Below are 27,829 nucleotides of genomic sequence, written 5' to 3' on the forward strand. Positions count from 1 at the left end.
CAGGACATTTGTGCGTCTGAGTTCCTAGAGCCATGTGACTCTAAAAGCCCCGAGCGCATGGTTCCACCCCGCACAGCTTCCCTAACTCTGGCGCTCAGCTATTCTCATCAGCCTGTAGGGGGAGCCAGGAAGCTAGGACGGATTTTGGGGGGAGGCTGCTGGAAATCTTCCTAAGGGCAAAAAAACGACACCCCACCACTACTACCGGTCTTAGTGCACTGTCTTGCCTCCTTCAGGACGCACTCCTAGCTCAGTCCCCTTCTGCAGCTAAACTGGGAGCTGTCCTTCAGCACCAGGGGCAGCCTTGGCCTCAGGCAGGACAGTGAGAGCGTTAACAGAGTTAGGGACTCTGGACCGGTCCTATCCGCAACCGGCTTTAGTGTCCCCTGGTCCTGAGGACGAGGGCACGGCTACCCAGAGAGGTAGCAAGAACCTAAGGAGATGCCCCCTGCTTCTTAGAACCACCCTCAGAAGTCCCTTAGCCCTAGGGGGAAGCGAGGGGCGGTCCTGGGGAGGGAGGCGGGCAGCGGCTTGGTGGGGGAGGGGGAGCGCCAGGCCTGGGACTCTGCGTGTGGCGTGTGCACACCGGGAGCGGTCGGATGAACGGAGGCGCCGAAGTGAATGGAGTTGGGGGTGGACTGGAAACATCCCCAAACAGCACAGGCTGCGGCCGGCGGGGGCTGGGGTTGGGGAGGGGGGAGTCCTGAGGCGCAGGCGCAGTCGGGGCCCCAGTCCCGCTCCCTCCTCCTCCCGGTGCCTCTTTCTCCGCCCTGCTCCCCCCCAAACACACTCGCACACGGGCTCTCAAGGTGTTCTCCGCACAGCGGAAGATGGCGACAGACTGAGGGGGCATGGCCAGCGGGAGCCACGGGGCCATGCCTTTGGGCGGCTGCCACAGCGGTGCGAAGCAGAGGCGGAAGCGAGAGGCGCACTAAGTAAAGCCGGGCGTCCGCGTCCGGCGTCTGTGGCGCTGCGGGGAGCCAGGTGGCCCGCCCGAGCCGGAACTCCGGGAGCCGCGGGTGCGGAGCCAGAGCGGAGCCGGCCCGGGACCAGCCCCGGCGGACTGCCAGAGCGCGAGGAAAGCCCGAAGGGCCGGCGGCGGACCGGCCGGCCGGCCTAGGAGGGCACGAGCAAGGCGGGGAGCTGCACGGAGCGGGCAGCGGGCAGCGGGCAGACGGGCGGGAGAGGAGCGGCGCGGGCGAGGGGAGCAGAGCGGAGCGCGGCGGGGCCCGCACGGCGGCGCTGAGGGGCGCAGAGCCGCGCTGAGCCGAGACGGACGGACGGAGCAGAGTACGAGCCAGGGGGCCGGGGGCGCGGAGTGAAGTGGCGCGGAGCCCAGGGCAGCTGAGGGGCCCGACACTATGAGGAGTGCGGCGCCGCCGCCGCAGCCGCCACCGCCCCAGTGCCCCGCACCGCCCCCCGCCGGGACGCCGGGCTGCGCCTAGCGGGCCGGGCGGCGGCGCCCCGGCTGCCAGCAGGGGAGCGCGGGAGGGGCGCGGGGACGGCCCGAGAGCGCCCCGCCACTCTGGCCTGAGCGGGGCCCCGGGCCGGCCGGCCTGTCTAGCCATGCAGCCCCCGAGGTAGAGCCTGGACGGCGCTGAGGAGCGCGGTGCGGTGCGCAGCCCGCCTTCCCGAGACGGCCGTCCGGCCTCGCGCCTGACTACTCCCTCCAGCCCGGACCCCCCTGAAATATGTTCAGGGGCGCTTGGATGTGGCCCGGGAAAGACGCCGCCGCGCTGACTATCTGCTGCTGCTGCTGCTGCTGGGCTCCCAGGCAGAGCGACAAACCTTGCGCCGATTCGGAGCGGGCGCAGCGATGGCGACTGTCCCTGGCGTCCCTGCTCTTCTTCACCGTGCTGCTCACTGACCATCTGTGGCTGTGCGCGGGGGCCCGGCCCCGGGCCAGGGAGCTGAGCAGCGCCATGCGGCCACCCTGGGGGGCCGGCCGCGAGCGGCAGCCGGTGCCTCGTCGCGCGGTGTTGCCACTGCCACCGCCGTCGCCCGGCGAGCCCAGCGCGTCCTCGGGCACCTGCGGCCCGCGATACAGCAACCTGACCAAAGCCGCCCCTGCAGCCGGCTCCGGGCCGGTCTGCGACGGCGTCCCAGAGCCCACCGGGCTGGACGCAGCTTGCACCAAATTGGAATCTTTGCAGAGACTTTTTGAACCGACCACCCCGGCTCCCCCTCTGCGGCCCCCTGACTCCCCTTCCCGTGCCCCGGAGTTCCCCTCCGCCAAAAAAAACTTGCTCAAAGGCCACTTTCGGAACTTCACTCTCTCCTTTTGTGACACCTACACAGTCTGGGACTTGCTGCTTGGCATGGACCGCCCCGACAGCCTGGACTGCAGTCTGGACACCCTGCTGGGGGATCTACTGGCTGTAGTGGCCAGCCCGGGCTCCGGGACCTGGGAGGCATGTAGCAATTGCATAGAGGCATACCAGCGACTGGACCGACATGCTCAGGAAAAATATGACGAGTTCGACCTCGTGCTGCATAAATACTTACAGGCAGAAGAGTACTCTATCCGGTCCTGCACGAAAGGCTGCAAGGTAGGGATTGGTGACCCAAGCCACAATAGCTGCCTCGCCAGAGGTAGTTTCTGTGTCAGTGGGGCCAGGAAAAAATAAAGGTCTTCCTCTCCATCTGCCCTATGGCTCCCACCATTCCCAGTCTAGTACTGTGTCACCCTGAACCCGTCCCTAGAGAGAGAGCTAAAGAGATTCAGGTCAACTTCTATGAGTTTAAGGTTCGAACATTTTAGGGCTAGAGCCTCCTGGTGCACTGCTTCCTGCGTGAGGGGAAGTGGGGCCCTGGGCTGGCAAAGTGGTAGCAGGAGAGTCTGTGTTCTCCAGCCTTCTGGTTGGCTCTGAACCCCACTCCTGGACTAGAATCAGTCCTGGGACTGGCTGTGGAAGGATTGGGGTGGGGAGGAATGTTCAAAAGGCAGAAGGAAGAATATTTGACTACCTAATTCTCATCCTTTTGTTACTGCCAACTGATGAAAGGCCAGGCCACGCCTGGTGACAGGGTACACCAACCACACTGTTGACCTTATATGACCTGAGATAGCTGGCCAGATCCTAGGCAGGGGAGCCCAGGGATGCCTGTCTTCTCTTAAGGAGGGAACCTGTAGGCTTCTGTCTTCTGAGGGAAGAAGGCTGGGGAAACAGGGCTTATCAGCTCTTGGAAGGGCCATGGAAGGTTGGTTACAAAACTCACAGTGCTCCAGGGTGGGAAACCTGGCATTCTGGCTGCTAGGGATGGGCATCTAGAGGAAATCAGAGAGTAGGTAACTGTAAAAGGGACCTGCCTAGGAAAGGATTGAGAGTTAAGAAATGTCTTGACCCTCAGTAGGGCTGCTCTGTATAATAAGTAGGTGGGGCTACACACATTTGGGGCCTCAATCCACTTTCATGTCTTTCCTGCCTGGCCAGGTGGCCTGCTTTGGGGAAAGAAAGAACAGCAAGGTCAAAAGGTCAAGTGAGGATGAGCCCACGGAGGTCTCACACATTCTGGAGCTGGGGGCCATCAGCTGGAGAGTGAGGCAGTTGCCTCCTAGTGTGGAACAGCTCCTTTCAAGGCTTTGAGAAAGGGCAGCAAGTGCCTCTTTGCAGCAAGCATTGCTCCTGTGGACTTCTGCAAGGTTCTGCTGCTCTCCGTGGGCCCCTTGGGATTTGGGCTGGAGGACTGGGGAGGCAAGGAGTAGCTCCTCCATCCTGACTTCACTTTCTCCTTCTCCCTTTTCCTATTCTCGTAACCTAGCAGTCTCCTCCCGCCTCACTCAGCCTCAGCTGACTCACTGCCTCACTCACACTACCAAATGAGATATTCCACTTCTTAAAGGTGTACAGACAGAGAGACAAACATATACAGCCATGCACGGCTAGCGATACCCTGGACAAAGTCATACTGAGGAACCAAGGCGTTGCCACTTTCATAAACAGTGCTGTGGAAGCAGGCGCCATGTCACATGTATCTCCCTGTGGTGTCAGAGACATGCAATCACATGAAGAAAGACACATTTTGTCATACTGAGGTAGAGATACACACTCTAATTGCCTGCCACGGACGCATGTCCTCAGTGAAAGCAGAGGTCCCCTAGCAGACAGAATAAAGGATATCTATATTTCATGGTCCCCTCTCCAAGCCCATGGCCACAAACTGTTCTTTTGTCGATCTCCAGAATGAATGAAAGCCATGGCACAACTTTTCTGTGGGGGTTTTCTCCATGTTATAGTTGGATCAAAGCTCCTTCTGACCCACACTAAATCCCTTACATTGATTGCTGATACCAAGCGGTTTGATGTCAGGAAAGGCAGAGGTTCTCTCCGATTCTGGAGGTCTTATCTCATCTGTTGAGGGCTTGTTAGCAGTTTGCTCTCAGGCATGTTTCTTTGCCTCCTCTAAGCTTTCGTTTCCTCGTTTGTAAAACAGGAAAAATATCCTTGCCCTGCCACAGTGAGATTGAAGTGGGAATGCATGACTAGTAGCATTTTGTAGTAAGACTTTACCACCTGGTATAAATGAATATTTAGGGGTTTCGGTTGTCTGTGTATGTTGTGAGAGCACAATTGTCTAGATTACCTCCATCTTGTGGATAAGGGAACTGAGGTACAGATGGGTAATAAAATTTACCCTCAGCAATGAGCAGGAATTCCAGCTCAGTGTCCTCATGTTAAACCCTTGCTTTTTGCCATGGCCTTCTTTCAAGTACCCCAGGCCCTTTCTCCTGTCTCCTTGTCTCTCTCCAGCAGCAAGAGAGCTCTCCTGTTCTTACCATCTTATGCCTGCAGAAGGGGGGTACCAGCTCCTCAGTTCTCCTCTTGTGTTTTCTATCTCTTCCAAAGCTTTCTCCTTCAACTGAGGCCCAAATCTCAGTTTGGCCTTTAATCTAGTTTCCTGATGCCATGAAAGAGAAAGGTAGTCCTGAGCCCCTTCTCCTTGACACCCTGCCTCCTCAATCACCCACCCAACCTTGTCACAGACCTTCTTTACCTATATTAAGCCTCCTCCCTGTGAGCTCAGAACTCCCCTGCCTAGCCCCTACCCCAAGTAGGATCCTGTTGCAGATAATATCCCATACCCAGAATCCTCTTAAGTGAGACCCTGAAGTCCTATGCTAAGATGAGTTTTTTTTCCTTTGTCTGAATACCAACTCTGGGGCCGGGTTCTAGAGCCAGGTGACCCCCTATCCCCAGGGTCCTTGTGCTAAGTGCCTAAATCAGATTCTTCTGGTATGGCCCTAGAAACCCTGTTCTCTGCCTCTGAGATGTCTGCCCCTGTTTTGGGCTACACAGGGCCCCAGGAATCATACCTGTCCTCACTGCTGCCTGTGACACCTCCCAATTTAGTACCAGCTGCAACATTTTCTTAATGTGCGACTGACTTCCTCTCGCATAGCAGAGAGATGTAGCTAACTCGGGCCAGTGCCCATCCCCATACTGGCCTCTTCTAGGTCCGAGGGCCACACCCCATCCTTCCCTTAGTTCCGTGTGACCATCCCCCCAACACTCACTCTCTCCCTCTCCCTCTCCCTTCCCCTCCCTCCCTCTCTCCCTCCCCCACCCTTAGCCATGCCCAGGGATACCAGACAATTAAATCCCCTCCCTAATCTTGCCATGCCCTGGTCTGCTGCTGACTGCCTTTCCCACCTCTGCCTCTTTCTTCCTCTCAATTCAGAACACTCGGGGTGAGGAGAATGAGGGCATGAGAGCAAACTCTGACTTCTTTTCTCACAGCTATTCCTCTATGGCCAAGAGGCCCAAGAGGAGGGCCATTGTCAGCTCTTGCAGTAGCCATTAGCTGCACTGATTAAGCTAGTTCCCAGAAGGATGGGATAGTGCCGATCCGCTCCAGACTGTCTGGCACCCACCTGGCAGCCTGCAGGTTTGATGCTGGGACCAATCAACTGATGAGGTGGAGAAGGAGGCTGGAACCTAAATTCCCTGGAGAGAGTTAAAGGAGTTTGACTTGGAGAAGAGGAGACTCAGGAAAATATGGCCTCAGATTTCACACTTCAAAAAGGGTTGTTCTTGTATAAAACATGCGTGTTTTGATTGGCTTCAAGGGACTTTACAGAAAGTCCTGCATTCTAAATTTGTAACTTCATAGCAGTGTGACCTTGAACCTACGAACTCCACGTCTCTGAGGCTCACTTTTTTACTCTGTCAAATGGGGCTCATTCATCAGAGAAAGCCCTATGAATTCAGTAGTAATGAGAAGTCGGCTACAGCATCAAGGCTTAGCACATCAGAGGTTCTCCCTCCAGCTTTTCTTTGCAAAGAAGGAACAGACTGCTTCAGAGCTCCTGTCCCCAGGAAGTGTTTGGCCTAAGACAAATGGACTGCTGGGTGAAAATGGCATGGAAATGACTCTAGGACTGTATTTGCATGGAGGAAGGAACTGAAGCAAGTGACCTCCAGGGTCTGCTTCAATCCTTCAGCAGCAGCATTGGAGGGGAGAGGCTAGGGAAGGAAGTTTGGCCTCAACATCGTCACACAGGGAGAGGATGAGGGCTGCTAGAAACAGTACCTTGCCTTCTGCTCATACCTACTGGAGCCCTGCTCTTCCTCCACTCTGGCTGGCAGCTGTTTCTGCCTCACTGCCTTCTCTCCTCCCACCTGCCACAGCTTTCCTGCCGAACAGGACTCTCGGGCTAACACTGGAGATGACGGCTACTAAGAGCCAGAGGCTTCAAGAGTCCCAAGTTGAATAGTAGTTCTTGTTGTCACTCAGATGTGCTCTCTGGCCCCAAACCCATAAAAGCTAGAAAGGGGGTCCTGGCCCCTGTTTGGAGGCAGAGGAAGGGGCAAGCTAGCAATAAGCAGCCTCCTGGGAATCACAGCAAAGCTGACCCTGGGGGAGGGACCTCCCGATCCATAGCAGTTCATCTCATCACTAAGGACTGTGTAAGTGTTGTTCTAGGAAAGATCAGTGCCCTGGAATCCAAGAGTTGGCACAAAGGAGAGGCAATGCTTACAGCTAGGACAAGGATATATGAAGTAAAGCTCAGAGTGGCAAAGCAGTCACTTGCTGAAATATACCTCTCTAGATCCTTGACCTATATCCTTACCCACTCCTGCTCCTCCAACTCCCATGTTCTCTCTCCATTGTAGTCCGTGAGCAACATCCCCATCCATCTTTCAAGGAGCACCAACTAGACAGTGTTTTATCACCATAGACCCTTCCCAAAGCACATCCTGTACCTTACTCTCTAACCCTCAGTTATGTATTTACACACCTCTGCTCCTCCCCAAACTTCTAATCTTCCTGGCCTGATTACTTCCTGTGCCACTTTGTTCCTCTTCAATGGTTGAATGTTCCCATGCCACTCTCCCATCTGCCTCCAGCTTACCAACCCTCCCCAGCTTTACTGCAGATGTCACACCTTCTCTGCCTTTCCTGCCTCACCTCCTTGGTACTATACTCCTTGCTTTTGACACCTCTATGCCCCCTCACAGGATACTCACACTTCGCCTCCCTCATCCATATCTCTCTTCATGCCTTGATTTTCTTTCATCTTTTGATCTTCTCTTCTTTTACCCCTTCCCCCAGTCTTTGGGGCTACTTCCGATCCTTACCACAAGCCGGTGGCCTGACTACCATAGTCACCATAGCAACAGGAACCTCTAGAAAGGATGTATTGGTATCTCCTGAAGGTGGGATTGGGAGAGTTAAGAGGGAGGAAAGGAGCCCAGAAACCTTCCATCCATTATTGCTCTGTTTGAAAGTGTCTACTGAGCATGGTAGAGGTGAGGGTGTGGAAAGAGAAGTGGGTACCTTCTGCAGACATTAGTACCTCAGGGAGAGAGTACACACACTCACTCTTTTGTGTGTGGTTGGGGATGTAGGCCAATACCTAAGACTCAGGGTCAGGGGTTGTCTTTGAAAAACTTCTCTCAGGGCAGTTCTGTGATCCCTGTGTTCCAAGACTGTTTACCTGTGGTGTGTGTCTGCAGATTGGAACTAACTGGACCTTCGCTCCTCTCAGGCATGTGACATGCCAGCTGCAGGTATGTGTTGAATGCTAGGAGCCACCTTTTCTTCTGGTGACTGTACAATCTGCAAGCCCACAAACACAGTTCTCCAACAATGGTCAAGTAGGACTCTGGAAAAAGGCTCTGTCTGAATTCCTGTGGTTACGGGTGTACAGGTCAGAATCTATGTGAAGAATAATAAACCAGACTTTTGTCAATGGGCATAAGAGGATGGTAGGATTTTAGAGGGAAGAGCAAGGGCACCAAGTGGGTTAGGCTTGGGGGGGGGGGTGACTGAGAATGAGTTACTACAGAAGGAGAAGAGTTGACATAGCCAAAGCTCTTGCTCAAATGGATTCTGGAAATGGGACCTGGAATCTGAGCCACAAGCTTCTGGGCCAAAAGAGAGTCCAGTTGGCTTGAAAGAAGAAAGGGATAAGAAAAGGAAGTAAAAAAAATTAAAATAAAATACAAGCTTTTGAGTATCTAGGAGGTATATGTGTGTGTTGGGGGGGTTATATACATCCATGAACTCAATCTTGTCTATGATCCTAGCAGGAAAGCACCATTATTATCCCCACTTTACAAATGTAACAGTTGAGGTTCAGCAAGAGGAAATGACTTCCCAAAGTTGCATAGGGCAGGGAGCTTGGGGTGCAAACCTGCCTTTGTTCTTTCCCAATGCACAGATGTATAGAAGATGTTAATATTCTCTGCCAGATGTTGGAGGCAATAACCTCCTTGGTGACTATGGATAGACTGGTGAAAAGTTAGGCTGGCTAGGAGGAAGGCTCTACTGTGTCTATTGGAAACTTAGAGAAACCTCTGGAGTGGCTAAGATTCAGAGGGAGGACTCGCCAGCATCCTCTTTGTTCAAGATACATGTTTCTTGCCCTTGAGATCTAGTGATAGATTCTCCCTCCCTTGGCAGCCACTAACGTCTTATAGTTCTTCATGGTAGGTTATCCAATCCCAAGCGCTCAGCCTTAAACACTTAAACCTAACAACATTAAATGAACTTAGCAGATTTCTTTGTGCGAATATATGTATGTGACAATAATAATTAAAGAAGTCATGAATTTGAGCAGGAGGTGACATAGGGAGGAGTTATAAGGGGAAAGAAGGAGAAAATGAGGTAAATATAGAATATATGTAGCAAATTCTCAAAAATAGTAAATAAATTTTGATTTAAAGAAAGATGCAGTGACAATCACTGAGGTATCCTTTTGGGACAGAGACAGGAAAATGGAAAGAAGAGGGTTGCTCTTTCCTTTTCTTCAGGCTTAGAAAAGAAGAGTTGAGTTCCAGTTGTCTTGAGAAAGGGTATTTCTGTTATCTTCTCAACTCCAATATACTGAAAGTATCACCCAGGGCAGAAAACAGAAAGGTGCCCTATACAGGCCTAATGTCTGCCTGAGCCCCAACCCACCTGCAGCACACAATGGTAGCTGACAGAACCAAAAGGAAAAACAAATGCACTGCAATCTTGTCATATAAAAGTCAGATAAGGCCTGCATGTCCAGTTTCCATGCCAGGATTTTGTTGAGTCCTCAGTCTTAGATGTCTGGTCTTCTCTTTAGAAACAGAAAGGAAGAGGCAGCCCATAACATTCTGTCTGAGAGAAGAGCATGTTGGAGGTGTGAAATGTTACAGTTGTTTTCCAATCTTCCTTGGTTTGAAGCAGATAGCATGTCTACCCAGCTTATTTGTGAATGATGAAGTATGGCTGTACGGTCAGTGCGCAAGTTAATTCTTGAAAATTGCTATAGGCTCAAAATCTTTTTAAAAATATTTTCCTTGATTATTAAAGAATATGGCCTTTGAGAACTTTTAGAAACTAGAAATATAATATGTAAAAGGGAACTAGAGACATTTGGGGTTTTTTTTCATTATCATGAAGTATACAGAACTTGCATTTTAAGTGTATAATTCAGAGGCATTGGGTACATTTCTATTTCATTACTATTTTTAAAACATTTTCATCCTCCCAAACAGAAATTTTCTACCTGTTAAACAATAATTCTCCATTTCCCCTTCACGCTTTCCCCTGGCAACCAGCACTCTACTTTCTATCTCTTTTAACTTAATTGTTCTAGATAACACAAGGAAGCGGAGTCAGACATTATTTGTCATTTTGTGTGGCTTATTATATTTTATATTATATATGTTATATGTATGACATATAATATGATTCTCTTAAGGTTCATCAAAGTTTTAACATACTTCAGCATTTCATTTATGGAATGTTATGGCTGAATAGCATTCCATTGTGTGCAAATGCCACATTTTGTTTATCCATTATTTTCTTAGTAGATGTTTGAACTATTCTACATTTGGCTATTGTGAACAATGTTGCTCTGAAGCCTGTTCTACCGATATTTGTTTGAGTACGTGTTTTCACTTCTTTGTGTATTTAGGAAAGGAATCACTCGGTCATACGAGAATTCCCTGCTGAAACGTTATTAGCTTGTTTGTTTGTAGAGAGGGTTTTACTATGTAGCCTAGACTACTCAGGCTCCACCTACCTCAGCCTCAAGTGCTGATATTACAGGCAGGCACCTTTGTGTCCAGCTTACATTTAACCTTTTGAGTAATTGCCTCTCAATTCTCTACAGCAGCTGTGGCACGTTACAGTCCATTCTTACATTTTGCATTCTGGACCATTTTGCATACGTACCAGCAATGAACTGAGCAAGGCTCCAAATCTCTACATCTTTGTTAACACTTGTTATTTTCTGGGTTCTTTTGATGATAATACCCGTGCTGATGCAAATACATGGTTTCCTAATGATTTATTATAGGTCTTTTTAACTTGCTTGTACTCTGAGTACCTTTCCATATACTTAAAAATTCATAAGCTCCATCCTTGATGAGTATATGATATTCTGTCACAGGTTACGTAAGTGATTTAACAGGCTATGTCCTGTTAGATATTTAGGCGACTGCCAACTTTTTACTATTATAAATAATCCCATGGTGACTATCTTTGTTCTTAAATTTATATCAGATCTATCTTTTTTATTCATAAAGGCTATCTCAGTCATTCTTCCTTATACCTGCACTTTGCTGAGTTTTTTTGAATCACAAATGATACATGCTTATTTTATCAAATCTAACAATATGAAGATTTATAAGGAGAATGTTAATAATCCTGTTCAGTCTTCTCTAGTTCCACTGCCCTAAGGTTCTGGATGTTAACAATTTTGTGTGTATTCTCTTCTCTGTAAGCTTACATAAACATCTACACAAAATGACTCTTCCTTTGTTTTGCATACAAATGGAAGCATAAACATGCATTCTATAGAATGAAGTTTGGAACTAGACTTACAGAATCACAGTATTAACCTTTTTAATGCTACTGGCATACGTTGCTAAATCTCTTTCAAATTACTAGATTATTATCGTTTATACTCGCAACAAAAATGTGAGGCTAATTTACTTGAAAAATGATCTAGCCTTAGCTTCTCATTGACATTCCTTTGGTCAGACATTTGTTTTTATTGTTTATAAGCCATTTGCAGGGCTTGTTTGTGAATTGTTAGTTCATGCTTTCTGTTTTTACTGATGCTTTGTTTGTTCCCCTTTATATGGATTAATGTTGTTCGCCTTTTCTGATCACATTTCTGGCAGACTTGCAAAGCTTGCAAGTCTGGATCTTAGAGCAGAAAGGAGAGAATGAGAAGGAAGGGTGCTATCCAAGTTGTGTCGGAACTTTTACCTGTCTTAATCCTTACACCTACCCTGTGACGTGTATACATACTTGTCCCCATTTTGCAGTGAACACGACAGTCTCTGAGGAGTCAAATGAGTTGGAGCCATCCAGCTCATAGAGTTGAAGCTGGCAATTATGTGATGCCATGCAGCACTACTACTCAACCTGTGCTAGTGTTACCATTCAACTACATCTCCAATCTGAACAGAGTGCTTTGATAAGGGAATAAAAATGATCATTTGTAGCGTCTAGAATCCAAATGTTCTTTCCAGCGCACCCACTTGTAAGGCAAACTCTACTTCTGGGTGAAATGACTGATTTTGGAAAAATCATTCTTCTCTATTCAAGCCTAGAACTCTCTCCTCAACTTGGCCTGAAATTACACCAAAAAGAAATTTGTTTGAGTAACCCGGTTTGGTAGTGGTGGTAAACTGAAGGGACTGTCCCCAGAGAAGTGGGGTTGGTATATAAGAACTTGGGCACTAAAGCTCAATGTCCATATATTACATATTATATTCATATTATATATTATATTATATGTGAATACACACACATATACATATACATATATCATATACAGGTAATCCTGACTTCAGATTCTACGTTGAAATCTGTCCTCTGTGTAGAAGAGTTATTGTGACAGTCATTGCATTACATTTTTTACATTTTAAGACATGTATTTTTGTCTATGGGGGTTGCACATGCAATAGTACATGGGGGCAACATCTGGGAATCCGTTTTCTTCCATAAAGTGGATGGTGGATGAACTCAGGTCATCAGGCTTGGAGGCAAGCATCCTTACTGTTGAGCCATCTTGCAGCCTTCAATATATCCTTTATCTCACTTGGAACCCCACTTTTTTCACCTTTGAAACTAAGAAATGGGGTCATTATGAGGCTTGACGGACATAAATCATCCTGATTTCTGATAATGTGTTTGTGGTAGAAGGTGCTCAAGAAATGCTAACCACCATTACGATTATTATTGGCTATAAGCCTCGGATTAGTTATTCAAACTCTTTGGTCCTCTCTGTCCTTATCTGTAAAGATTTGTATCTCCCTTAGGGGGTGATTATGGGGAATCAATGAGTTAATAAATGTCAGGATTAAATGCTTAGAATAGAGTCTGGCATATAGTAAGCACTTAATAAATGGTAGCTATTTTCTCATCTTAATTAGATGTGTTTAGTCCAAATGATTGCTTAATACCCAATTGAAATTCTCAACACTGAGGTGGGTTGCTGAGGAGGAGGAAAAGGTAGTGTTTTGAAGAGGGGTTAAAGTGTCTAGGGTGGGGGTGGGAATTGGAGATATTTTAGTAAGTGCATAAAGACCTTTTTAGGTGGGCGAGGTAGGAGGTAGGAAATGAGAGGACTCCCAAAGCCCTTGATTCACATTATGACCAAAGAAAAGCTGTAGTTACCTTTGATCAGGTCTCTGTTCATCCCAGCCTGTCATCTACTTAGAGGAGGAAGGTGAGGCAGCCGAAGGGAGCTGGTTTTGTTTTTCAATGATCTAAGTAATGACTGACGATGGCTTCCTCTAAAAACAACTGTACCATGTAGAGAGAAGTGTGTGCAACTCAAAAGAAGCTGCAGTTTCCCATGTCACAATAAAGTCTTTCCTGTGGTGACCAGCACAACCACTGTGCAGAAAAGACCTGGAAGATTCTCTCCTCCCATCTTAGCTTCTCTCTTTGTCTATAAGACTGACTCCATGTTTGCTCTTTTGGTTTGTTAAGTGCACCTGGATGGAGCCTGTAGCCCAGACACTGGTGATGGATTAGCTGATCCAGGGCCTCTGGGGCAAGACCATATGGACTGACTCTGGCAAAGTTGGTCATATCAAGTGTCAGATGTTTTGTTTTGTTGTTTATTATGTTCCTGACTGCAGATGAGCTTCTATTTATTTTCCATCTTATCAAAGTAATTCATATTCATAATTTACAGTTACGTTCATGTTACACATATGCACATGCTTATGCCTCCACTTGTCCCCGGTTTTAGTCTTCAGAGTTAAACACTTGGGACTTTCCTGGTTGCTTCTGATTTTGCCACCACACTATCAAATGCCAATATTGCTGATACTTGATTTTTCTAGGTGCACGTTCACATATAAGAGGACAAAAGTCCACCATATATATATATGTATATATATGTATATATATATATATATATATATATATATATGCTTTTGTTGAAACAGTAGCTCTATTTCTCACCCTTGAGCTCACTCAAGTGTTAAATACATCGGATTCTTCTGACTGTTTTTCATTTTTTGTTTGTTTTGCTAATATTTACCTTCACATGTCTAAATGGCACATCAATATGCTATTGCTTTTTTTCAGTTTCAAATATTTATTGACTTTTTAAAAAGTCTGGTTAGAGGAAGATTTACCTTTCTTACTATGGGTAGCACCATAAGTGCACACACACTTCCCCTCCCTTCATCCAACATTGGCATATCCAAATTTCTGGTTCTAACAGTTTAACTTATTTACATTGTTAATTTTATAACTATTGTTTACATCTAGCAATGTAAGACTGTGTGATTAACATTTTATTCCTTGGTCAACTTGCTTTCTGGGAGTTAACAATGGCCTCTCATTTCCCCTTTACTGGGTTTTCTTTGAAAATTTGCTAACATCTCACCAATTTCTTCATTCACTGTAAAAGTCCATGAGGATATATTTATAAGCCATTATTTTCATTTTTTCTTCTCTTTGGAAAGTGCTTCATATTGTTCAATCTGGGTTAGCTGCTGAGAACCTGGTTCTCAAGTGCTTGGCAAATACCTTCTTGTGCATACATCTTCCAATCTGTATCAAGAGACCCTGTGAACGCTGAAAAGAATGCACATCTAAGTAAGATACAATGATCTCTGTCCTCAAAGAGCCTAGAGTCTCAGCCATAGTCAATTTGTGCAAAGGTGTTTGGAAAGCTTGAACTCCATCCTGGGACTTTGAATCAGGCCACCTCTTTGGTCCTACACTTGAAGCAAACTTCCCCCTCTCCATTTGCAATGGGTTAGCTGAAGAATAAGATATAGCCCCCTAGAGAGCAAATGGTATCTCAGGCTACATTAACAGAAACAGTTTCTAGGACAGGAGGGATGAAGGCTCTTCTTCACTTTGTGACAATAAACCTGTATTTGGGGACTGTGCTCAGTTGCATAAAACAAAACAAAACAAAACAAAACAAAACAAAAAGCGGGCTTTTGTGACTGGGAACAACAGGGAACTAAAAACTACATCCATTGAAGTAGGTGGAAAACCTTGGGGTGTTTGACTTCTTGGAAGCTTTGTGTACACATACGTACCTCTACCCTTTGCTTGCATTCCCTTTTCAAATTACTGCAGTCTCGTTTCTTTCCCTGCTGTTCCGCTGAAACTGTTCTCACTGTGGGGAGACTGTGTCTTAATTACCCAAACCCATGTGTTCGTAACTACCTAAACCCTATCTGCTGACTGTCCCCTCCTCCTGATCTTTGATATTCTCTCCTCTCTTAATTTTCAGACTGCCATTTTCCTCCTTTTATCCTCTAATTGCTCTAGAGGTTTGCCACAGGGCCTGGTGCATGCTGGGCAAATGTTCTACCTCTGAGTTACACCCCTAGCTCTCCGCCCATTTCTTAGACCACTCATTCATTCATCTTCATCTCATTTCTTTCCTCCACCTGCACTTCAATTCAGTTAGTGTTTTCTTAGGAATCTACTGTTGAGCCCTTTGTCTCCTCCCTTGGCTTCTGTATCGCTTTATTGCCTAGAGTGAGCCAGGTTACACTGTCATAACAAGTAACCGCAAAATATCAGAGGCTTAACACAACAGAGGATTATTTCTTGCCATGATTCATATCCAAGACAGGTCCACAGGGATAAGACATCTCTTCATAATGATCACTATATAGGGATCTATCTTAAATTTGTTTCCACAGTTAGAAGCAGAAGAAAGAATATGACAAAACATATGCCAGCCCTTAAAGGGGCTCCTCAGAAGTAAACCGTATCACTTTAAGTCATATCAATGACCATGCCTAACTTTGAAGAGGAAAAGATAGTCCTACTATGTTCCTAATGACTAAGCCCCTTAACTCCCCATGACTTGAAGACCTTTATGTTTTTATTATGCTTTTAGTTGATTTTTTTGAGAAAGAGTCTATCATAGCTCAGATCTTCCTGAAATTCATCATGCAGACAAGGCTAGCTTGAACTTGTAGCAATTCCCCCTTGTTCTGTCTCCTAAGGGCTAGGATTATTGGCATGCACTACTCTATCAGGTTCAGATCCTTCTTTAGAGCTGAGGCCAATAGTCCATCTGCATCCTTGACATTTCCATCTAGCAGATCCACATATACCTTAAAGTCAACATGACCCCAGTTGAATTTGTCTTTATCCTCAGACACACCCTTCCCCATATTTCTTTCCTTAATAAATGACACTAGCTAGGAGTGGTGGCATATGCCTTGGATCCTAGAAGTTAGGAAGTAGAGGGAAGAAGATCAGAAGACTTCGAGGCCAACCTTGGCTACATAGTGAGTTTGAGCACAGCATGGGCTACATGAGACCCTGTCTCAAAAAAAAAACCAACAATAACAAATTAAAAAATAATATGGAATTGGTATTCATCTTAACACCCAAGCTGGAAGTCTAGTAGTGATCCTAGAACCCTCTGTTTTGACTCTTTTCCACCTCTATACATAATCCTGTTGGCTCTACCTCATTAACATCTTTTCTCACATCCACTCCTTCCTCTCATTTTGCCCCACTCAGGCAAGAAAATTTTAAATTTTATTGGATCTTCTGCATAACCATTGTGAACCAAAAGTCATACACACACTCACACACACACACAGACACACACACACACACAGACACACAGACACACACACACACACACACACACACATGAATGCACACCCGTGCCCCTTACTATTATATCTTAACATTCATTCATTTAGTGTGTATTAGTCAAGTGGGTACTATTGCTACCCTTAGTGTTAGGAGAGGTTCCTACTCTCATACAATATATTTATCCATTATTACCTTCAAATTATTTCAATACTCATATTATTTTTCTACTCTCAAATTTAAAAAACTGCATGGGGCTGGGGATTTAGCTCAGTGGTAGAGCGCTTACCTAGGAAGCGCAAGGCCCTGGGTTCGGTCCCCAGCTCCGGAAAAAAAAAAAAACTACAACCTTAGTTGAGGCCTTCATACCATCTCATTCAAATTGTTTCAACAATCTAGCTCATCTCCAAGTCTTAGTACTAACACTCTATCCTCCACACTTGCAGACAGACCCTGAAAAATTAGTCACAAAAGTGATAAAGCCATCTCTCCCCAAACCCAAGACAGAGTCACACTAAATTGCCCAGACTGGCTCAAATTTGTAATACTCTTGCCTCAACCTACCACATAGCAGGTATTACAGACCTGCACCACTCATCTCTAAATAAGCAGTTATGAAAAGCTCTCCTTTGCAGTGGAGATGATACTCCTAACCGTGAAGAGACTTGAAGTGCCAGGGTGGATGGGTGGGGGAGGTGGGTGGGGATACCCAGGGGCCCCCACCCTCTCAGAGGAGAAGGGGAGGGGGTGATAGGGGAAGGATTGTGGGGAAGGTGACCAGGAGGGGACAGAGAATGGGATGTAGAGTGAATAAATAAACATGATAGTAAACACATTTAAAAACAGCTCGTTGCCTCTAAGAAGAACCCTAGTTCCTTCCCATATCTAAAGCATGATGATACGGTCATATACTTCCTGCACAGCACACGCTCCTTCAAAACCTCCTGCTCACACCCTCTAATTACACTGAACTACCCACATTGTCTGAGTCCATCATTAGTTCCTACTTCCAGGTTATTATGCCTGCTGATTCCTTTGCTTGAAGAGTACTTTCTTCTCTCTCTATTTCACCTACTGAGCTTCTATCCACCCCCCTTTTTTGCAAGCCCTAACTTAAATTTTTCCCACATGCAAAATGTTTTCTGTCCTTCAGCCTGGAAAACAGTCAATCTTTCTTACCTTCATTCTACCAAGGTGCCAAGTACATGTGACTTCACACTGAAGTTCATACTGTTGTTTCACATGGTCGTTTTCCTTGCTCAAGACATGAGCCTTGTCTTTTCCATCCCCTTTATCTGTAGTTCCTAACACAGAGCCAGGCACTCAGGTATTTAGTGTGTTCCATTCTGGAAGAGTTACGAATTTACCTCCTCTGCTCGTCTCATTTGGCATCTATCATTTAGGCTCCTTCAGAACTGTCCCCGGATTGTGGATACTACTTCTCCATTAGTCTACCCTTGGCCAGATTGAGCATATCTAGCCTTTGAGCAGATGGTCTAGGAGGCTTGGACATAGGAGGACCCTCTGGTCTAGACTAGCTTTAGGTTTGCACCCACGTCTCCAGCCATCTTCTGCCTCTTTCTATTAGGCCAGACCAGGCCACTTTGACCCATCACTGCTCATACTAAGAAGTAAGATAGCTATTGCTCATAGAGCCCTGTCACTTGCCCTGTAATGCCTCTAATCTGACTTTACCAATGCCAGCAGACTATTGCTATCTGCAGAATTACAGTCATGTCCTGATGCTGACCTTACTCTGTTCTGATCCAACTGTTGGAGCCCAGGGTAGAAAAAGAGCACTTTCTCCTGCCCAGGAGAGTACCTCACATCATTTGAGGATTGCGATAGATGCTGGGAAAGAAGGCAAGTTAGTTGCCAAGGTGCCTCTTACATCTCCAACTCAGTCAAGATATTCCCTTCCTGTGAACCTAAGTTTCCCTATGAATAAAAACTAGGGTTAGGTTGGTAAGTTGTATATAGACCCCTTTGCTTCCACAAGCACTGCAGCTGAGGCTCCTGGCCAGGGGTCCTATGGGTACATTAAGAAGATAAGCAGCCATGAAGAAAGGGTCTATAGGGACGATTTGAATGGGGAAACAAACCCTAGGGAGAGAAGTGAGTTAAAAATCAGGAAGGAAACTACTTGCTTCCTGGTTGGAAAATAACTAAAGCTTTCCTCTTGGGGGGTTTTCCAGTCCCAAACCTAGGAGCTGCCAATGGCTCTCTCTCTCTCTCTCTCTGAACCTTCAGGCTCCAAGTCCTGACTTTGGGGTGTGACTGTGCATTTACATAGCCCTCAATGAAGCCACACATTTCTTTCTATAGGAATGTAGGACTAAAATGCCCTGGCCAGGGCTATAAGCCAATAAGCTGAGGATGAGGAAGGTTGGGTCATTCCCAGTCCTCCCTAAATTAACAATTGCAGAGCCCAGGAGGGGAGGGGATCCCTTTTGTCTCACCCCTCCTGTTTGAGGGGTGTTTCTGTTGCTCAGCTGGGAGGAGGGGTGAGACAGCCTTCCTAGCTTCCTTTTTGGGTTAATTGGTGTTCCCTCTAGTTATTCCCTGTTTCCTTCCCCTCCCAGTTCCCATAGCAACTGGGCTATAGCAGCCAGAACTTGATTGAGACCTGTGGTGGCCCTACTGAGGTGGGGAAAGGAGGACACTGGTAGTTCAAGGTTTCCCTGCCACCTCCTATTCGCCATTCCTGCTCCCTCAGGGATCTAGGATGGTTCCACTCAGAGGCCAGGGAATAATGGAAAGAGCTTTTCTGACAGGGCTTGAGTTCAAAGATTCTGGAACTGTCGAATAGACTGTATTCTTCTCAGCACTCCTCTTATCCAGGCCCCTGGTATCTGGCCCCTAGCTTTAGGATTTCTTTTCTCACAGGGTTTTCAATAAGAAGAAACTTGGAGCTGGAATTATGAAACCAGGTTTCCAGTTCCTTTCTCTGCCAATATTTACAAGGTTATACTCAAATTCTTCACCCCTTTTAGGCCTCAGTTTCCCCATCTATATAATGGTAAAATTGATATTCTCAACCCTGGTTGCATGCTGAACGTTGCCTGAGGACATTTCCCAACTGCAGATGTGTGGAATTCTGCCTGCAGAGATTCTGCCTTTTTGGTCTGAGTGTCATGTGAACCAGACAGGTTTGGTTTTTTTTTTTAAACTCCCTAGTGGGTCCTGGAATGTAGCCAGAGCTAAAAATCTGAGAGCAAAAGATCTCCACAGGTCTCTAAACCTCCTTTTCCTGGTTCTAAGACACTCCCCCCTTCTTCTAATGTTCACTTCCAGCAAGCCCTCCTAGCCCCTTCTCTGTCTCCAGAAGAGTGCCTAGGCCTCCTGCCACAGTTACCACACTGATGAGAGAGGACAAGCTAAACAGAGCTTCAGAGCCGAAGGTGGGCTTATTGCCAGGTGGTAACACTATGATCCATACTATCACTTGAAACAGGCCCCAGGCCACCTTAAAGCATATGGGCCAGCAGTGGCTCAGCTGGCCAGCTGTGGGGCTTAGGAATTAGATTACCTCTGAGCTCACTGCGGCTCTTCTGCTTCTATTCCCCTCATTAGCTTCTTGCCTGTTCCTGCCTCACCACCCACAGGCCTGGTGTCCTCCCCAGGCAATCTGCTCACCCACTTGTTGCCATGGTGACTCCAACTGGGGGTGTGGGGACTGAAGGGGGGTCGGCTAATTAAGGAGAAAGGCCATACTCCTACTGTCAGGCCACCCCTTCTCCCTCCCCCACCTCTCAGATGAAGGGAGTGCCCAGACTCTATACTTTGTTACTGGGCTAATTGCAAATGCCTGTGAAGAGAGCAGGAATGTCACTGGGGACTCCTCCTCTAGAAGCAGGAACACGGAACTGAAAGAGCTAAGGAGACTCTCTCAGGGCCCGGTGAGTCCCAGTTCTATTGATGACCACAGAGTAGGGGGCTGATTACACAGTTTGGGGACAGAGTGGCATGGGTTCTTGGTCCATGCTGTAAAAATGGCATTTGTAGCTATGGACAGAGACACATCTTGGCACTTAAAGGCCCAGAGTATGGAGGGGGCTCTTAGGTGCTAAGGTCCTTGGCTCTTGAGATTTTACCTTCTTTTCTGCCTCACTCCTGCATCTCCTCCCCTCTGTCTAATCTTTGATCCTCCTTTCAGTGTGCATCTTTCTCATTTACTCCTGTCCATGTTTATCCATGTTCATGTTCTCTTGTTCTTATCTTTTCTTATTCTTTCTTCATCACCCTATATACTCTGCATTTGATTTCCTTACACAATTTCTCTTTTACTACCTATACACTGCAGCTTCCTCTTACCCCCTTATGCACCCTTACCACCCTCTTCTACCTCTCCAGCTTACTTTGCCCGCCTCCTCCCTTAGCCTGTTCTTTCCCACCCACCCTTCTTTGACCCCATTATCCTTCCTTTATTTATACGTTTCATCTTAGCTGTCTCACCCTTGGGAATTGTTACAAATAAAACTGAAGATGGGGGTTTTACCATGTATGCAAAGATGTTCAGTGGGGCCCTGTCATCATGGTCACAACATAGAAGGCACTCAAATGCCATGAACAAGAGTTTAGTCCCCTTTCCTTGCCATCCGCACGAAGCCCCTCTTTTCTCTTAGTCTATGCGTACTCGTTTATCTCTACATTTTTGCTTAAACTGTTGCCTCATTGATGTATCCTATCTATAAAAATCCTTGCTTAAGCCAATGTTGCTGGGGTTTTTTGTTTGTTTGTTTGTTTGTTTGAGACAGGAGTTCATGTACCTTTGGCTGGCCATAAATTCACTATGTAGACAAAGATAACTTTGAACTCTTGATCCTTTGGTCTCCAGCTCCCAAATGCAGGGATTACAAGCATACCCAGTTTTACAGTGCTAGGGATTGAATAGAGGATAGAATTTAAAGTGTGAACCACCACACCTAGCTCATGGCGTGCTAGGGATTAAACCTAGACTTCATAAATGCAATAATACAAGGGCTCTACTAATTGAATCACATCCATAGCACCCAAATTCAACTGCTATCTCATCATTGAAAGTTTTCTCAGTCTACTATTAACCCTAATGAACCATAATTCTGTCCTTCCTATGGAATAAATGTCATAAATTCAAGTTAAGTCTACTCGCGAAACTGGAATTTTCATGAGAGAAGGGATCTATCTCCATATACATTCAATCATAAGATTTTTAAGATGTATATTGTATTGAAAGAACAGTGGTTAATAGAGAAGTCCATGAGCTTATATGCAGTTCACAGCTTAGTGGAGCTGACAGAAATGAAAACAAGGATGCAGACAAAGTAGCATCTGTGGTGAAGAAACAGTTAAGGATAAGTGGGGGATGTGTCCCCTAATGAGAGTAGTGAAAGAGACACTCTCGGCAGAAGGACCCATTTATAACAAAGGTGGGGTGAAGAACATTCCAGGCCAGGTGGTCACATGTGCCAAGGCCCGGAGGTAGAAAGAAGTAGGGCACATTGAAGAAAAAGAAAGAAAACCTCTGTTTCATGCAGCATGATGAGCTTGAAGAGAAATGGGAAATGAGGTTGGAAAAAGATAGGCAGAGTTGTGCAGGGCTTTGAAGTCTGTGCTTAAACATTAGGCTTTTGGTCAAAATGCATCTAAGAGTTTGAAACAAGGGAGTAATGTAATTTGATAACAGCTTGAGACCATGCTTATTCTCATGCAAAAGTCGAGGTGGGAAGCATCTGCCATCCAGGTGAGGGATTCTGGTGGAGTGCACAAAGGTGTGACTTTGGCTTCTCCCAGGGGGCATTGGACTGGAGACATTCTTTTCATGTCATAATGTGGGAGAGGAGACATTGCTATTGGTATCTAATGCATGGAGGCCACGGATGCTACTCAGTATCCAACAATGCACAGCACAACCCCTACAACAAAGAATTATCTGTCCCTAAGTGACTCAGTTTTTCTGAGAAACTGTAGACTCAAGGAGAGATAAGGTATGGAGCAAGGGAACTTTCTCACTAGAACCACTGCTGGGGTGGCGGTGGGCTAAATGAAGGAAAGAAAGGATACTGGTGAAGTGAAGACACAAAGAAAGATTCCAAAAGGCAGTACAGCAGCACTGTCCGAGATGTCTGTTCCATACCAGGGCTGAAGCCAACAAGATAGAGCCTGGATTAAGAAGAGCTCAAAGACACATGTGGTGCCTGTAAGGCAGATTCCAGTTTTTATTAAAGATAAGCCCTCATATTTGTATTGCCCTTTAGAGTTCACAAAACATTTTCATATGTGCCATGCTATTTAATCCACAACAGTCCAATAAGCTAGAGCATGAATTATTCTCATCTCCTTCTTGAGGTAGCACATGAATTATTCTCCTCTTCTTGAACTTAGAAGCTCAGCGCCATCAACAAAGGAAACGTTTATCAAGTTGAATGGAACTGAGATTTGCTTCATTGCATATCAGTAATCTCTGAGGAGTCAAAACACCTCTTTGAGCCATGTGTAAAATGATAGAGTTGGATGAAATGATTGGTAAAGTTCCTTCCATTCTGACATAGGATTAATTTTGTGATTTTTGACCAACAATTCTAGATCTTGGATGATGGTAGGTTAGAGAACTCAAAAGCCCTAGCTTTGAGATGGGAGATGTAGACACCTCTGAGAAGGCCTCCTCCAAATGCTGGGGTTAAGTTGGCTTGGCTCCATAGAGAGACACAGGAAATCCTGTCACACATGGCACACCGGCTGACACTGTTTCCTTGCCTCCACAGGCTGTCTACAAGGCCTGGCTGTGCTCAGAATACTTCAGTGTGACCCAGCAGGAATGCGAGCACTGGGTGCCCTGCAAGCAATACTGCTTGGAGGTGCAGACCCGGTGCCCCTTCATCCTCCCTGACAATGAAGAAATGGTGTACGGAGGCCTCCCTGGTTTTATCTGCACAGGTAAAATGTCAGGGCACTGGGGAAGAGGCGGGAGATGAAAGAGGTTAGGGGTATGGGGACAGGAAAGACATCTAAGGAAGACAGGCTAAATCGGGAGGTCAGTGGCAAAGGAGCTGGCAATCAGGTCCCCTGTTTGGGTGGGATAGGGCCAAATGGAAGAGAACCAAAAGACCAGTGTGTGCATATCTACTCAGAATATGCCGAGCCACAAGTTACCCTGGAGAAAGTGATGTCTTTGGAAGAAAGGAACTAGAGCAGAGGATGTGAGAGCTGGTGGGGAGAGTCTCCTGAGTAGGGTTACCCAATGCATCCCCTTTCCAGGTAAGGTAGAGCCATCAGACCCCTAAAGCACTGACCCCCCCCCCACACCTTCCTTATCCGTTGGCAGGATTGATCGATACTTCACCAAAGCGGCCGGAAACCAAGTGCTGTGACGTGCAGTGGGTCTCTTGTGAGTCGGAGAAGAAGAAGTTCAAGGACTCTGAGCCCCCTAAAACCCACCACCAGCAATTCCACCACTCCTATTTTCACCACTACCACCAACAGTACCACCACTACCATCCCCGCCATGAACCCCCAAGCCGTGTCAGCAACAAGCCCTCCCTGCTGCCGGTCTCTGGGGGCTCCCGCCTCAGCCCCAGCAGGATCCGGCTCTGTGTCCTTGTTCTTATGCTCCTCCATACCGTAGTGTCCTTCTCCAGCAGCCAGGGTGGTGGGGGACTGGGGCTGGAGACACTGCCTGCCCTAGAGGAGGGGCTGACCCAGGAAGAGTGACAACAGGGAGGGAGGACAAACCTCCACCACATACTGACATCAGCCCCAGCCCTGTTCTAGGCTGGGGGAAGGAAGCACCTCCCACAGGAGGTGTAGTATCAGGTGGGGGTGGGGGGAGAAGTGGGGGACCAGATATTGTCCCCAATCCACCCCTGCCCTAAAAGCAGCTCCAACAAAATGGCCAGAGGGCCCCCAAGGAGCTGTAAAACTCACCCAGGAGAAAAAGGTAGGAGCAGTAGGTGTCCCCTCACAAGCCCCACCTATGGGGCTTAGTTATAAAAAGGGGGGAGGGGCTGGAGTTGCCCACTCCTGCCAAGAGCCCTGACCCCAGGGAAGGAGGCTGCTTACCCAGCCTCAGCCCTACAGGGAATGTTGGGGGGCACAGAGGGGAGTAGTTCTCCCCCCTCCACATTCCTTCCGTTGCCAAGATCCTTAATTCCCTCCTGCCCATATCCCTACAGGTGACGGCAGACAGTGTGGTTGCCCTCCTGCCACTTCAGCGCACCCTGAGTGTGGAGCTGTCACAGGATGAGGCACACAGTGTGACAGCTAGGAAGGTGCCCCAGTTAGGCTGCCCCCCCGCCACCCTAGGCAATGAGGGATTGCAACTGGATATGGAATGAGTGGTAAAAGAGAAGAAAGATAGGGAAGGGAAGAAGAAAGGGGAGAGGTGGACAGAAAGCCCCAAGAGATGGCTATACTGACGATACCTGGCCTTTGGGAGGTGGGTGATTAGTATTGAGGCAGGTTCAAGAGCGGCCTCCAAAATCAGAAGGAGGTGCATAAAGAGATCCCTGGGGAAAGAGTCCAGAAGGTTGAGGGCAAATGGTTGGACTGCCGCTGTCTGGAGGGCCATATCTTACAGAAGGTGCACACACTCCCTAGGGCTGCTGTTGCCCTGGAAATCTTGGCCTTGTGGCCACAGACCTTTCATTACCAATCTCCACAGGGAGGAGGGACTTGAGCCCAAGTGTGTCAGGCCTGGCCTGGGTCCCTACACTCCCTCATCTTGTCCTAGCTCAGGCCTCCATGAAGGAGAACTGGTGGTGTTGCCCCAGAGCTCTCCAGAGATGAGCCTCCCCTACCCTGTCCTGTGTCCATCCCCAGCCTACCAAAGAGTATTCATCCCTTCCCATCCCTGACCTTGTGGCCTATTGTCCCACTGAGGGACAGCTAGACTTCTCCTCACCCTTTAGCAGGTCCCTTTCTCTAGCCACCCCTTGCCCTTGCTGGACAAAGTTCAGAGACTGGCAAGAGGACTCTGACTGGAGATGAAGTGCTGCTGCTAACCCTTGCCTGAGGAACTCGTGTAATTAAGCTAGAGGGATGAGTGAGAGATGAGGCTTGGGAGCCTTTGGCCTTGCTTGCACGGACCTGCTGAAAGAAAAGGAAGGACACATTGCCTTGGCATCTAAAAGCCAATGAAAGCTGACAAGAACAGAAACCAGATTCTTTGTGGGACAGGCCAAAAGCTTTCAGAGACCAAAAGGATGCATACGGGAGGACAGTCCTGGAGCAATGTTACAGAGAAACAGGAGGGAGGGGAGGAGGAGCTGCACCTTGCCAGCTTTGTGATGGATAGAAGCCCTCCCTAGCAGACAAGGGTTCCTTCATCCAGGGGCCACTGTTGGATCCCAAATCAGCTTCTTGAGCCTATGGAGCCCTTTTCTCTGCCAGTTTACTCATATCTCACAGCCTGTCCTCTGCCTGGACCCTGTGTCCTCCATCTTTTGGCCCTCAGCACTTCGGGCCTGGCCACTACCCCATCCCTAGAGTGCTCTTTTTCAGCTGGGGAGGGTAAGAGGTGCTGGATCCTTCCCAGATGTGCTTATGTATAAGTGAAAGGCAGGGGCTTGGGCTCCAAAGAGATCCCAGTACTGCCTTCTAACTCCTGCATTCTCAGGAGGGGATAAAGGACTGGGAAGCAAAGGGGGACAATATGGTCCCAGGGAATGGACCCTTGGAGACTCCCATCCTCTCTTCCCCCTCACCAAGTGCCCAGGAGACCCCTGGCTCAGACCAGCCCAAGGCCTTGCCCAGTGGCAGGGGAAAGGGGCACCACACTCCACCTCACAGTCATTTGACTGTCCCCATTGACCCAACCCCCGATCTTCCTCCACCTCCCCAGCTGCCCCTGCCCTCCGTCACAGGCAGCAGAGGTGGGCAGCTTTCTTATGCCATTTTCTACACTGTGCTTCATGAGTAGGACTTTCTTGCACTCGTTCCTATGACTGAGTCTCCAAGCTGGTCCCCTAGTAGTCTCCCATCCTTCCCTCCTTTCCCCAGCTACGGTTCAGTTGTCTCTGCCTTCTCCTTTACCTGCCTCCGTGTTTCAGTGAGAGTGTCCGTATGTGTACTGCTTTCTGTTTTGTTGCATTGTGGAGCAGAGGCCTCTCTGCTCGTGTTTAACCCCTTAAAGAAATAAATGGTAAGACTTGACAACCGTCTCTTTGTGGATTTACTCTATAAAATCCAGCATGCTGCTCTAGGAAAACCTCTAGGGTCTGAGGAGGAAAATGGGCCAGAGGATGCCAACTAACTCAGTTTAAATCTCAGGGGGAAACCATAAACTTTGTAGTACGCCATTCTAGATGAGGAAATCACAAAGCCATCCACTGGCGGTGCTCAAGATGGTAACTAACATAAAGGGCAAAGCTGAGGGAAAGTGCAGACTCCACCTGGAGTGGTAAGAACTCTGGGACGTATGGAAAGGCCAAAGCTCAAGTCCAAGGTTTTACTATGGGAGTGTGAGGCATGTGGCCAGTCCTCATTTGGAATGCAAGAGAGGACAGGACTCAAGATTTTGACATGATGCCTCATAATTCCTAAAAGCTAATCAACCACCCTAACTCATTCCATATGGGCCACTGTACCAGACTCGTCTTGCCACTGCAGGAGCAAGGAATACATGGTAGCTGCTGCTGAAGGAACAGCAAAAGAGCCTGGACCACGGAGCCTCCTTCCTAAGGATGGGAAAGGAGAGCATGATCAGGCTGAACTTCCCACTCCCACAAGGCCTACTCCCACTTTCCTCCAAAGAAATGGAACAAGGCACTTAGCACGTGGCCTCTGAGACCACATTGGATCTAAAAAGTCAAGTCACCACCTTAGTGTGAGAATAAGGTATGCATATAAAGCACCTGGCACAATAGCTGGCAATCATTGATCAGTTCATTTTCTTTTACTCCCATCTCAAGTTTCATCATTCTCTCTCTGTATTGTGTACCAAGCACTTCTTTCTACCCTGCATCCTACTAAGCCACTCCAGGACCTCAGGACCTCAAGACCTCTGCTTAGACTATGATAATAACCTAACTATTGTCCAGTTAATCTCTTTTCCAATTGCTCAGGCCCCGGTCAATCTTCCACCTAACACAGTCCCAGGTACTATGGAGGAACCCAATACAATGGCCATGTTTTGTGGCTGGAGAGATGCATCAGTGGTTCAGAGCACTGGCCAGGAGAGGACCCTGGTTCAGTTCCCAACATTTACATGGTGACTTATAATCATCTATAGCTCTGGTTCCAGGATATCTGGCATCCTTTTCTAGCCTCTGTTGGCAACAGGCACACGCATGTGTGCATAAATATACATGCAAGCAACCAT

General features: G+C 47.5%; 1 protein-coding gene across 1 annotated transcript; it reads left to right on the top strand.

The window, feature by feature from the left end:
- Window positions 1–786: 786 nt before the first annotated feature.
- On the top strand, window positions 787–26,661 carry Nalf2 (NALCN channel auxiliary factor 2). The gene is made up of 3 exons (NM_001427609.1): window positions 787–2,549; window positions 23,277–23,448; window positions 23,837–26,661. The coding sequence occupies exons 1-3, from the start codon at window positions 1,692–1,694 to the stop codon at window positions 24,220–24,222; spliced, it is 1,416 nt and encodes a 471-aa protein (NP_001414538.1). The 5' UTR covers window positions 787–1,691; the 3' UTR covers window positions 24,223–26,661.
- Window positions 26,662–27,829: the final 1,168 nt, after the last annotated feature.

Source organism: Rattus norvegicus, chromosome X (genome assembly GCF_036323735.1).
Source record: "Rattus norvegicus strain BN/NHsdMcwi chromosome X, GRCr8, whole genome shotgun sequence".
In the NCBI taxonomy this organism is placed as follows: Eukaryota; Metazoa; Chordata; class Mammalia; order Rodentia; family Muridae; genus Rattus; species Rattus norvegicus.

What these genes read in the sequence shown, in the direction of transcription:
- Nalf2 (NM_001427609.1), top strand. Translation starts at nt 1,692, where the DNA reads ATGTTCAGGGGCGCTTGGATGTGGCCCGGGAAAGACGCCGCCGCGCTG. An exon ending in CCTGCACGAAAGGCTGCAAG is followed by an intron (nt 2,550 to 23,276) that starts GTAGGGATTGGT and finishes TTGCCTCCACAG; the next exon opens with GCTGTCTACAAGGCCTGGCT. An exon ending in CCCTGGTTTTATCTGCACAG is followed by an intron (nt 23,449 to 23,836) that starts GTAAAATGTCAG and finishes ATCCGTTGGCAG; the next exon opens with GATTGATCGATACTTCACCA.